The 12,531-nt window shown below is 38.2% G+C and overlaps 1 protein-coding gene across 2 annotated transcripts in view; it reads right to left on the reverse strand.

The window, feature by feature from the left end:
* The window catches only part of LOC133654317 (neural cell adhesion molecule L1.1-like), a 68,064-nt gene that overhangs the window by 2,626 nt on the left and 52,907 nt on the right, over window positions 1-12,531 (reverse strand). The window contains exons 24-26 of one of the 2 annotated variants that reach the window (XM_062054616.1): window positions 4,335-4,466; window positions 4,187-4,259; window positions 4,094-4,105 (exon numbers count right to left, since the gene is read on the reverse strand). In XM_062054616.1, the coding sequence (XP_061910600.1) occupies window positions 4,094-4,105; window positions 4,187-4,259; window positions 4,335-4,466 (217 nt within the window). The remainder of the gene's footprint in view (window positions 1-4,093; window positions 4,106-4,186; window positions 4,260-4,334; window positions 4,467-12,531) is intronic. The other variant, XM_062054617.1, reaches the window with a different exon arrangement.

A 12,531-nucleotide genomic window follows, 5' to 3' on the forward strand; every position in this document is an offset into this window, starting at 1 on the left:
ATTCATGTGGAAATCACACATGAATACCTTAAGAGAAAGCCATTGCAGCTATTTAGGATACAACACTTCTCAGACGGCAAGAGAACTTTCGAGTGTCCAGGTCAGCTGGGATTCTACTTACTGAAAAACTTTGTCCATTTGTCCAAGGAGAGACAACGAGAATGCGGGCTCCCGTGGATGTGATAAAAAAAGGTAGCGTGTGCTTTGTATTACCTGGCCGACAAGGGAAGACTACGGAAAATGGCGAATGTATTTGGACTGGCAAAGCAGACTGTATCAGTTCTTGTCCGCCATGTATGTCCCGGACTCAACGTCTAGGTCCAGAGTATATCAAGTCAGCAAAAAGGAATGGACAATGAAGGTGAAGGTAAAAGAGTGAGGAGTGTCCTGAGCAGATATCTACATCCCTAGTTTGATTGATGTCATCCATCTATTCATCACATTGTTTACTTCCACTTGTCCATTAAAGATGGGATTAATGGATGATTGCTCAGGTGTGATTGACTACCATAGGGCCCCACAGCACACTGGGGCGGGGGTCTTAAACAACCATTGTGTGTGTGTGGACAAGGATAAGGTGAGGTGGGATTTACCATGGATAACCTTAGTGTAGAAGGGGCCTAAAATGGCACTTTCAGTGCCAACGTTAATGCTAATGAGGGGAAATTACACTTCAACGACTGTCGTTGGCTTTGACAGTAGGATTGCTGCTTTGTAGTCAAACATATATTGACAGTAGGATTGCTGCTTTGTAGTCAAACATATATTGACAGTAGGATTGCTGCTTTGTATTCAAACATATATTGACAGTAGGATTGCTGCTTTGTATTCAAACATATATTGACAGTAGGATTGCTGCTTTGTAGTCAAACATATATTGACAGTAGGATTGCTGCTTTGTAGTCAAACATATATTGACAGTAGGATTGCTGCTTTGTATTCAAACATATATTAACAGTAGGATTGCTGCTTTGTAGTCAAACATATATTGACAGTAGGATTGCTGCTTTGTATTCAAACATATATTGACAATAGGATTGCTGCTTTGTAGTCAAACATATATTGACAGTAGGATTGCTGCTTTGTATTCAAACATATATTGACAGTAGGATTGCTGCTTTGTAGTCAAACATATATTGACAGTAGGATTGCTGCTTTGTATTCAAACATATATTGACAGTAGGATTGCTGCTTTGTATTCAAACATATATTGAAAGTAGGATTGCTGCTTTGTAGTCAAACATATATTGACAGTAGGATTGCTGCTTTGTAGTCAAACATATATTGACAGTAGGATTGCTGCTTTGTATTCAAACATATATTGACAGTAGGATTGCTGCTTTGTAGTCAAACATATATTGACAGTAGGATTGCTGCTTTGTATTCAAACATATATTGACAGTAGGATTGCTGCTTTGTAGTCAAACATATATTGACAGTAGGATTGCTGCTTTGTATTCAAACATATATTGACAGTAGGATTGCTGCTTTGTAGTCAAACATATATTGACAGTAGGATTGCTGCTTTGTAGTCAAACATATATTGACAGTAGGATTGCTGCTTTGTAGTCAAACATATATTGACAGTAGGATTGCTGCTTTGTATTCAAACATATATTGACAGTAGGATTGCTGCTTTGTATTCAAACATATATTGACAGTAGGATTGCTGCTTTGTAGTCAAACAGTTGTCTTTCTCACTACGATTGCTCAGGCACACCCTCCTGGTGTTGGACTAGAAATATTTGGGGTTCAAATTTTAAATGACTTATAATGGACTTTTCATAGAAAACATTGTTTGTGTCACTTGAATTGTATGATATGAAAGTGAGTGTTTGAACGCAGCATCACAACAACTTGAATTGTATGATATGAAAGTGAGTGTTTGAACGCAGCATCACAACAACTTGAATTGTATGATATGAAAGTGAGTGTTTGAACGCAGCATCACAACAACTTGAATTGTATGATATGAAAGTGAGTGTTTGAACGCAGCATCACAACTTGAATTGTATGATATGAAAGTGAGTGTTTGAACGCAGCATCACAACAACTTGAATTGTATGATATGAAAGTGAGTGTTTGAACGCAGCATCACAACAACTTGAATTGTATGATATGAAAGTGAGTGTTTGAACGCAGCATCACAACTTGAATTGTATGATATGAAAGTGAGTGTTTGAACGCAGCATCACAACAACTTGAATTGTATGATATGAAAGTGAGTGTTTGAACGCAGCATCACAACTTGAATTGTATGATATGAAAGTGAGTGTTTGAACGCAGCATCACAACTTGAATTGTATGATATGAAAGTGAGTGTTTGAACGCAGCATCACAACTTGAATTGTATGATATGAAAGTGAGTGTTTGAACGCAGCATCACAACAACTTGAATTGTATGATATGAAAGTGAGTGTTTGAACGCAGCATCACAACAACTTGAATTGTATGATATGAAAGTGAGTGTTTGAACGCAGCATCACAACAACTTGAATTGTATGATATGAAAGTGAGTGTTTGAACGCAGCATCACAACTTGAATTGTATGATATGAAAGTGAGTGTTTGAACGCAGCATCACAACAACTTGAATTGTATGATATGAAAGTGAGTGTTTGAACGCAGCATCACAACTTGAATTGTATGATATGAAAGTGAGTGTTTGAACGCAGCATCACAACAACTTGAATTGTATGATATGAAAGTGAGTGTTTGAACGCAGCATCACAACAACTTGAATTGTATGATATGAAAGTGAGTGTTTGAACGCAGCATCACAACAACTTGAATTGTATGATATGAAAGTGAGTGTTTGAACGCAGCATCACAACAACTTGAATTGTATGATATGAAAGTGAGTGTTTGAACGCAGCATCACAACTTGAATTGTATGATATGAAAGTGAGTGTTTGAACGCAGCATCACAACAACTTGAATTGTATGATATGAAAGTGAGTGTTTGAACGCAGCATCACAACAACTTGAATTGTATGATATGAAAGTGAGTGTTTGAACGCAGCATCACAACTTGAATTGTATGATATGAAAGTGAGTGTTTGAACGCAGCATCACAACAACTTGAATTGTATGATATGAAAGTGAGTGTTTGAACGCAGCATCACAACTTGAATTGTATGATATGAAAGTGAGTGTTTGAACGCAGCATCACAACTTGAATTGTATGATATGAAAGTGAGTGTTTGAACGCAGCATCACAACTTGAATTGTATGATATGAAAGTGAGTGTTTGAACGCAGCATCACAACAACTTGAATTGTATGATATGAAAGTGAGTGTTTGAACGCAGCATCACAACAACTTGAATTGTATGATATGAAAGTGAGTGTTTGAACGCAGCATCACAACAACTTGAATTGTATGATATGAAAGTGAGTGTTTGAACGCAGCATCACAACTTGAATTGTATGATATGAAAGTGAGTGTTTGAACGCAGCATCACAACAACTTGAATTGTATGATATGAAAGTGAGTGTTTGAACGCAGCATCACAACTTGAATTGTATGATATGAAAGTGAGTGTTTGAACGCAGCATCACAACAACTTGAATTGTATGATATGAAAGTGAGTGTTTGAACGCAGCATCACAACAACTTGAATTGTATGATATGAAAGTGAGTGTTTGAACGCAGCATCACAACAACTTGAATTGTATGATATGAAAGTGAGTGTTTGAACGCAGCATCACAACAACTTGAATTGTATGATATGAAAGTGAGTGTTTGAACGCAGCATCACAACAACTTGAATTGTATGATATGAAAGTGAGTGTTTGAACGCAGCATCACAACAACTTGAATTGTATGATATGAAAGTGAGTGTTTGAACGCAGCATCACAACAACTTGAATTGTATGATATGAAAGTGAGTGTTTGAACGCAGCATCACAACAACTTGAATTGTATGATATGAAAGTGAGTGTTTGAACGCAGCATCACAACAACTTGAATTGTATGATATGAAAGTGAGTGTTTGAACGCAGCATCACAACAACTTGAATTGTATGATATGAAAGTGAGTGTTTGAACGCAGCATCACAACAACTAGCATGCGAGGCGTTCAAGTTCCTCACCTCTCCAACGATCTGCAAGCGATGCGTTCAAGGGGAAAGTAAAAAGTGAATTTCAGCACAGAGGCGTTAAACGTAGAAGGAGTGGTCACTCGCCTGTACTCTCCGAAGGTTTCGTCCTTCATTGGCCGAGCTTCCGAGTCCACCTCTTTGTCTTCCTTGTCCTTCACTGGGGGAGCCAAACACAACTTGTTAGGTTGGAGCCCGCAGGAGAGAGAAAAATGTCACTTTTTGCCACGCTTACCTGCGTACTTTCCACCCTTTCTGCGCTTGATGAGGCAGAGGATGAGCAGTATGACGATGAGCAGCACGATGGCGCTGATGAGTCCGATGAGCCAGCCCTGGGTGGCAAAGCCGCCGCTCACCTCCGACGGCCCTGGTGACAACATTATTGCTAGTTCATGTGCTCACCACCAGGGTGCGCTACCTACTGATTATTGTGATGGTGGGAATGCCAAGAGGAGCTAAAACAAAAGGTGCGCTAATTCCATGAATGGATGAACGTGGACCCGACTTAAACAAGTTGAAAAACTTATTGGGTAGTTACCAATTGTAGGGAATTTGTACTTCACCGTGCAAGCTACTAAGAAACTTATTGGGGTGTTACCAATTGTAGGGAATTTGTACTTCACCGTGCAAGCTACTAAGAAACTTATTGGGGTGTTACCAATTGTAGGGAATTAGTACTTCACCGTGCAAGCTACTAAGAAACTTATTGGGGTGTTACCAATTGTAGGGAATTTGTACTTCACCGTGCAAGCTACTAAGAAACTTATTGGGGTGTTACCAATTGTAGGGAATTTGTACTTCACCGTGCAAGCTACTAAGAAACTTATTGGGGTGTTACCAATTGTAGGGAATTAGTACTTCACCGTGCAAGCTACTAAGAAACTTATTGGGGTGTTACCAATTGTAGGGAATTTGTACTTCACCGTGCAAGCTACTAAGAAACTTATTGGGGTGTTACCAATTGTAGGGAATTTGTACTTCACCGTGCAAGCTACTAAGAAAAGTTTCAATCAATCAATTGAAAGGACAACATTTATTTTTGCTGAATGTCGCGGCCTGAAGTGCTGGAATTTGCTGCAGGTTTTTTAAAAAAGTTTTCCATTTTGAGAATTGTGGGCGTTACAGAACTTTGAATATGTCCATTTATTTGGATGGGAATATCCCGGAATTTGGGGGAAAACTGAAATATTTGAAAATATTGATAGTAGCACAATTGCCCTAGCCTAGATGGTATGAATGGTTTGGGTTAGGGTTAGCCTAGCCTAGATGGTAGGAATGGTTTGGGTTAGGGTTAGCCTAGCCTAGATGGTAGGAATGGTTTGGGTTAGGGTTAGCCTAGCCTAGATGGTAGGAATGAATGGTTTGGTGTTGGAATGTTTCCAATCGCTTGACAAATGTAGTAACGGTTGGAATTGAGGAGTGGAATTTTAGAATTCCTGGAAAAGCAGGAATTTGTGCGGGGAAAAAATAGAAGCATTTGTTGTCCCAAATCACAAGACAGTTTTGAAGGAAGAATGGTTGGAATTGTTAGAAAAGTGTGGCCTGGGAAAACTTTCAAGGATAAGCTGAAAATAGGACTTTGGAAAACCAGGAATTTGGTGAATTTCTGGAATTTTTTGGATCTTGGAAAATAGTAGTTTGATTGTCCAAGGTGAGTGGAGTGTGTGGATGGTAGTTTGATTGTTCAAGGTGAGTGGAGTATGTGGATGGTAGTTTGATTGTCCAAGGTGAGTGGAGTGTGTGGATGGTAGTTTGATTGTCCAAGGTGGGTGGAGTGTGTGGATGGTAGTTTGATTGTTCAAGGTGAGTGGAGTATGTGGATGGTAGTTTGATTGTCCAAGGTGAGTGGAGTGTGTGGATGGTAGTTTGGTTGTCCAAGGTGAGTGGAGTATGTGGATGGTAGTTTGATTGTCCAAGGTGAGTGGAGTGTGTGGATGGTAGTTTGGTTGTTCAAGGTGAGTGGAGTGTGTGGATGGTAGTTTGATTGTTCAAGGTGAGTGGAGTATGTGGATGGTAGTTTGATTGTCCAAGGTGAGTGGAGTGTGTGGATGGTAGTTTGATTGTCCAAGGTGAGTGGAGTGTGTGGATGGTAGTTTGATTGTCCAAGGTGGGTGGAGTGTGTGGATGGTAGTTTGGTTGTCCAAGGTGAGTGGAGTGTGTGGATGGTAGTTTGGTTGTCCAAGGTGAGTGGAGTGTGTGGATGGTAGTTTGGTTGTCCAAGGTGAGTGGAGTGTGTGGATGGTAGTTTGGTTGTCCAAGGTGAGTGGAGTGTGTGGATGGTAGTTTGATTGTCCAAGGTGAGTGGAGTGTGTGGATGGTAGTTTGATTGTCCAAGGTGAGTGGAGTGTGTGGATGGTAGTTTGGTAGAATGGTTCAAATCGGCTAAGAAATGTGGGAATTGTGCAAGTTTTAAAAAATGGCTCATTTATTTTCAATGGGAAAATTATCCTGGAAAACCGGGAATTCTGGGTAATCTTGGATTTTTAAAAAACATGTTTTGGGGAACTTACCATTCCCGAGTGTTTTGATACTTAAACAGTTTTGATCAAGTATTGGCAAAGTTTTGCGGCTGAACAATAACAATCAATAGATGAATTTGTTGGTGTGTGCTTGAGCGTTCACACAATTATACTTGTATAATTGTGTGTTGTATAATTGTGTATTATACACAATTATACAACACACAATTATACAAGTATAATTGTGTGTTGTATAATTTGTATTATACACAATTACACTTGTATAATCGTGTGTTGTATAATTGTGTGTTGTATAATTGTGTATGATACACAATTATACAACACACAATTATACTTGTATAATTGTGTGTTGTATAATTGTGTGTTGTATAATTGTGTGTTGCATAATTGTGTATGATACACAATTATACAACACACAATTATACTTGTATAATTGTGTGTTGTATAATTGTGTATGATACACAATTATACGTGTAGAAAGAAACACCACCAAAGGCCGCAGACCTTCTCCGTGTAGTTTTTACGCTTGGAAAGGTCCAACACATTTACCCCCGCACGTTAAGAGCATTTTTGAACTGTTGAGATTGATCTGTAGCGCTAATTTTTCTCAGTAAATGAAGTACGATGAGAGATTATCATCACACTTCAACATCTCTAACATGTACTGTATATGCTGCCTGTTTGCGAGGTCAGCTTTGCAAAAGAAATGTTCTTAATTGTCCAACTTTGGATAAATACAGTCAACATGTCAACTAGTAAGTGAGGACGTGTTGCTAAATGTTTGTATACTACATTACCCAAAAGGCTTAGCGGCAGACAGGAAGCTCTGACAATTGAAGAATAGTTTATATTTTGTTTCCGTTCCTGCTTCATCTACATCAGAAACAAACAAAAATGAGGCTTATTGGCCAGAACGTGCGGGGAAGTTGCGAGCCTTGGACAAAGTAACGAGGCCGTGCATCATTTGCGGAGTTTGATTGATTGATTGATTGATTGATTGATTTTCGTGAAATGGCGATTTCGCTTCTCACCTGTCAGGTCTGCAGGGCCCAAGCAAAGGGTGCTAAAATGTCACTTAAACATCTTTGCTAAACACCTGAAGGGGTACTGCTCTTTTTTGAGGGGGGATTTTGCCTGCCGTTCACAAGACAAATTACATATGTTTTTCTTTTTTTTTAATGCATTCTAAATCGCAAATAAATACTAGCAAAGGTCAGCTAACAACATAATCAATAGGAGACAATCTATTCTGCCTTTAAAGCGCTCTAAAAACATGTATATTTATATACACAATGTAAGTATATATGTCATGTAGTAACATTCATAATAACATGTAATATATACATGATGTAAGTGTATATGTCATGTAGAAACATTCATAATAACATGTCATATATACATGATGTAAGTGTATATGTCATCTAGTAACATTCATAATAACATGTAATATATACATGATGTAAGTATATATGTCATGTAGTAACATTCATAATAACATGTCATATATACATGATGTAAGTATATATGTCATGTAGTAACATTCATAATAACATGTAATATATACATGATGTAAGTATATATGTCATGTAGTAACATTCATAATAACATGTCATATATACATGATGTAAGTATATATGTCATGTAGAAACATTCATAATAACATGTAATATATACATGATGTAAGTATATATGTCATGTAGTAACATTCATAATAACATGTAATATATACATGATGTAAGTATATTTGTCATGTAGTAACATTCATAATAACATGTAATATATACATGATGTAAGTATATATGTCATGTAGTAACATTCATAATAACATGTAATATATACATGATGTAAGTATATATGTCATGTAGTAACATTCATAATAACATGTAATACATACATGATGTAAGTATATATGTCATGTAGTAACATTCATAATAACATGTAATATATACATGATGTAAGTATATATGTCATGTAGAAACATTCATAATAACATGTCATATATACATGATGTAAGTGTATATGTCATCTAGTAACATTCATAATAACATGTAATATATACATGATGTAAGTATATATGTCATGTAGTAACATTCATAATAACATGTAATATATACATGATGTAAGTATATATGTCATGTAGTAACATTCATAATAACATGTAATATATACATGATGTAAGTATATATGTCATGTAGTAACATTCATAATAACATGTCATATATACATGATGTAAGTATATATGTCATGTAGAAACATTCATAATAACATGTAATATATACATGATGTAAGTATATATGTCATGTAGTAACATTCATAATAACATGTAATATATACATGATGTAAGTATATTTGTCATGTAGTAACATTCATAATAACATGTAATATATACATGATGTAAGTATATATGTCATGTAGTAACATTCATAATAACATGTAATATATACATGATGTAAGTATATATGTCATGTAGTAACATTCATAATAACATGTAATACATACATGATGTAAGTATATATGTCATGTAGTAACATTCATAATAACATGTAATATATACATGATGTAAGTATATATGTCATGTAGTAACATTCATAATAACATGTAATATATACATGATGTAAGTATATATGTCATGTAGTAACATTCATAATAACATGTAATATATACATGATGTAAGTATATATGTCATGTAGTAACATTCATAATAACATGTAATATATACATGATGTAAGTATATATGTCATGTAGTAACATTCATAATAACATGTAATATATACATGATGTAAGTATATATGTCATGTAGTAACATTCATAACAACATGTAATATATACATGATGTAAGTATATATGTCATGTAGTAACATTCATAATAACATGTAATATATACATGATGTAAGTATATATGTCATGTAGTAACATTCATAATAACATGTAATATATACATGATGTAAGTATATATGTCATGTAGTAACATTCATAATAACATGTAATATATACATGATGTAAGTATATATGTCATGTAGTAACATTCATAATAACATGTAATATATACATGATGTAAGTATATATGTCATGTAGTAACATTCATAATAACATGTCATATATACATGATGTAAGTATATATGTCATCTAGTAACATTCATAATAACATGTCATATATACATGATGTAAGTATATATGTCATGTAGTAACATTCATAATAACATGTAATATTTAAATATTTTCATCATACTGTAAGTATATAAGTAATGTAGTAACATTAATAATAACTTGTCATTTTTACGTATTTTGCTCATTTAAAGCATTCATTTCATAGACGCATCACAACGTTCCTTTTTCCCCGCAACAAACCTAATCATGGCAGACTTCATGAGAGACAACAAACAATGATGTGCATGAGGAGAATTTGTTGTGCTAATCAAAAAGAAAAATTCAGCCTTGTGAAAAAAACAAAAAAACAAATCACGGTGTTGCTAACCCTTTATCATGCAAACACAAAGACAGTTGTGTAGTTGCTAGCTATGTTAGCATGCTGGTGTGGAAATGTGTTTATAGCGTGCTGCTTATAAAGTACCAGGTCCTAAGGTCCATGCTAGCTATGTTAGCATGCTGGTGTGGAAATGTGTTTATAGCGTGCTGCTTATAAAGTACCAGGTCCTAAGGTCCATGCTAGCTATGTTAGCATGCTGGTGTGGAAATGTGTTTATAGCGTGCTGCTTATAAAGTACCAGGTCCTAAGGTCCATGCTAGCTATGTTAGCATGCTGGTGTGGAAATGTGTTTATAGCGTGCTGCTTATAAAGTACCAGGTCCTAAGGTCCATGCTAGCTATGTTAGCATGCTGGTGTGGAAATGTGTTTATAGCGTGCTGCTTATAAAGTACCAGGTCCTAAGGTCCATGCTAGCTATGTTAGCATGCTGGTGTGGAAATGTGTTTATAGCGTGCTGCTTATAAAGTACCAGGTCCTAAGGTCCATGCTAGCTATGTTAGCATGCTGGTGTGGAAATGTGTTTATAGCGTGCTCCTTATAAAGTACCAGGTTCTAAGGTCCATGCTAGCTATGTTAGCATGCTGGTGTGGAAATGTGTTTATAGCGTGCTGCTTATAAAGTACCAGGTCCTAAGGTCCATGCTAGCTATGTTAGCATGCTCGTGTGGAAATGTGTTTATAGCGTGCTGCTTATAAAGTACCAGGTCCTAAGGTCCATGCTAGCTATGTTAGCATGCTGGTGTGGAAATGTGTTTATAGCGTGCTGCTTATAAAGTACCAGGTCCTAAGGTCCATGCTAGCTATGTTAGCATGCTGGTGTGGAAATGTGTTTATAGCGTGCTGCTTATAAAGTACCAGGTCCTAAGGTACATGCTAGCTATGTTAGCATGCTGGTGTGGAAATGTGTTTATAGCGTGCTGCTTATAAAGTACCAGGTCCTAAGGTCCATGCTAGCTATGTTAGCATGCTGGTGTGGAAATGTGTTTATAGCGTGCTCCTTATAAAGTACCAGGTCCTAAGGTCCATGCTAGCTATGTTAGCATGCTGGTGTGGAAATGTGTTTATAGCGTGCTGCTTATAAAGTACCAGGTCCTAAGGTCCATGCTAGCTATGTTAGCATGCTGGTGTGGAAATGTGTTTATAGCGTGCTGCTTATAAAGTACCAGGTCCTAAGGTACATGCTAGCTATGTTAGCATGCTGGTGTGGAAATGTGTTTATAGCGTGCTGCTTATAAAGTACCAGGTCCTAAGGTCCATGCTAGCTATGTTAGCATGCTGGTGTGGAAATGTGTTTATAGCGTGCTCCTTATAAAGTACCAGGTCCTAAGGTCCATGCTAGCTATGTTAGCATGCTGGTGTGGAAATGTGTTTATAGCGTGCTGCTTATAAAGTACCAGGTCCTAAGGCATACTTGCCAACCCTCCCGTTTTTAGCGGGAGAATCCCGATATTCAGCGCCTCTCCCGACAACCTCCCTTCTCCCGACAAACTCCCGGTATTCAGCTGGAGCTGGAGGCCACGCCCCCTCCAGCTCAATGCGGACCTGAGTGTGAGTGGGGACAGCCGTTCTCACGTCCGCTTTCCCACAATCTAAACTCGCCTGCGTCATAACATCTAGGGCTTTTGGGAGTGCACATTAAGTATTAGTAGACGCAGCAGAAGGAGGAGGAATACAGACATGGCGACGCCGAGCAAGATGAAGAAATACGCTTGCAAGTTCCAAAGCGAATGGAAACAAGAATTTCAATTCATCCAGGACAGTTGGAAGGGGAAGGGGTATGTTGCCTGTACATTTTGTAGAACAGACTTCTCAATTGAACACGGTGGCCCAAATGATATACTCAGCATGAACGGAGAGCGAAGCACAAGGCGGCGGCAGCGCAGCACCGGTCACAGTCCAGTATTATGGGCCACCTCGCAAAATGGAGACCCGATGGCAGCACCGGTCACAGTCCAGTATTATGGGCCACCTCGCAAAATGGAGACCCGATGGCAGCACCGGTCACAGTCCAGTATTATGGGCCACCTCGCTAAATGGAGACCCGATGGCAGCACCGGTCACAGTCCAGTATTATGGGCCACCTCGCTAAATGGAGACCCGATGGCAGCACCGGTCACAGTCCAGTATTATGGGCCACCTCGCAAAATGGAGACCCGATGGCAGCACCGGTCACAGTCCAGTATTATGGGCCACCTCGCAAAATGGAGACCCGATGGCAGCACCGGTCACAGTCCAGTATTATGGGCCACCTCGCAAAATGGAGACCCGATGGCAGCACCGGTCACAGTCCAGTATTATGGGCCACCTCGCAAAATGGAGACCCGATGGCAGCACCGGTCACAGTCCAGTATTATGGGCCACCTCGCAAAATGGAGACCCGATGGCAGCACCGGTCACAGTCCAGTATTATGGGCCACCTCGCAAAATGGAGACCCGATGGCAGCACCGGTCACAGTCCAGTATTAT

Source organism: Entelurus aequoreus, linkage group LG07, assembly GCF_033978785.1.
Source record: "Entelurus aequoreus isolate RoL-2023_Sb linkage group LG07, RoL_Eaeq_v1.1, whole genome shotgun sequence".
Classification (NCBI taxonomy): Eukaryota; Metazoa; Chordata; class Actinopteri; order Syngnathiformes; family Syngnathidae; genus Entelurus; species Entelurus aequoreus.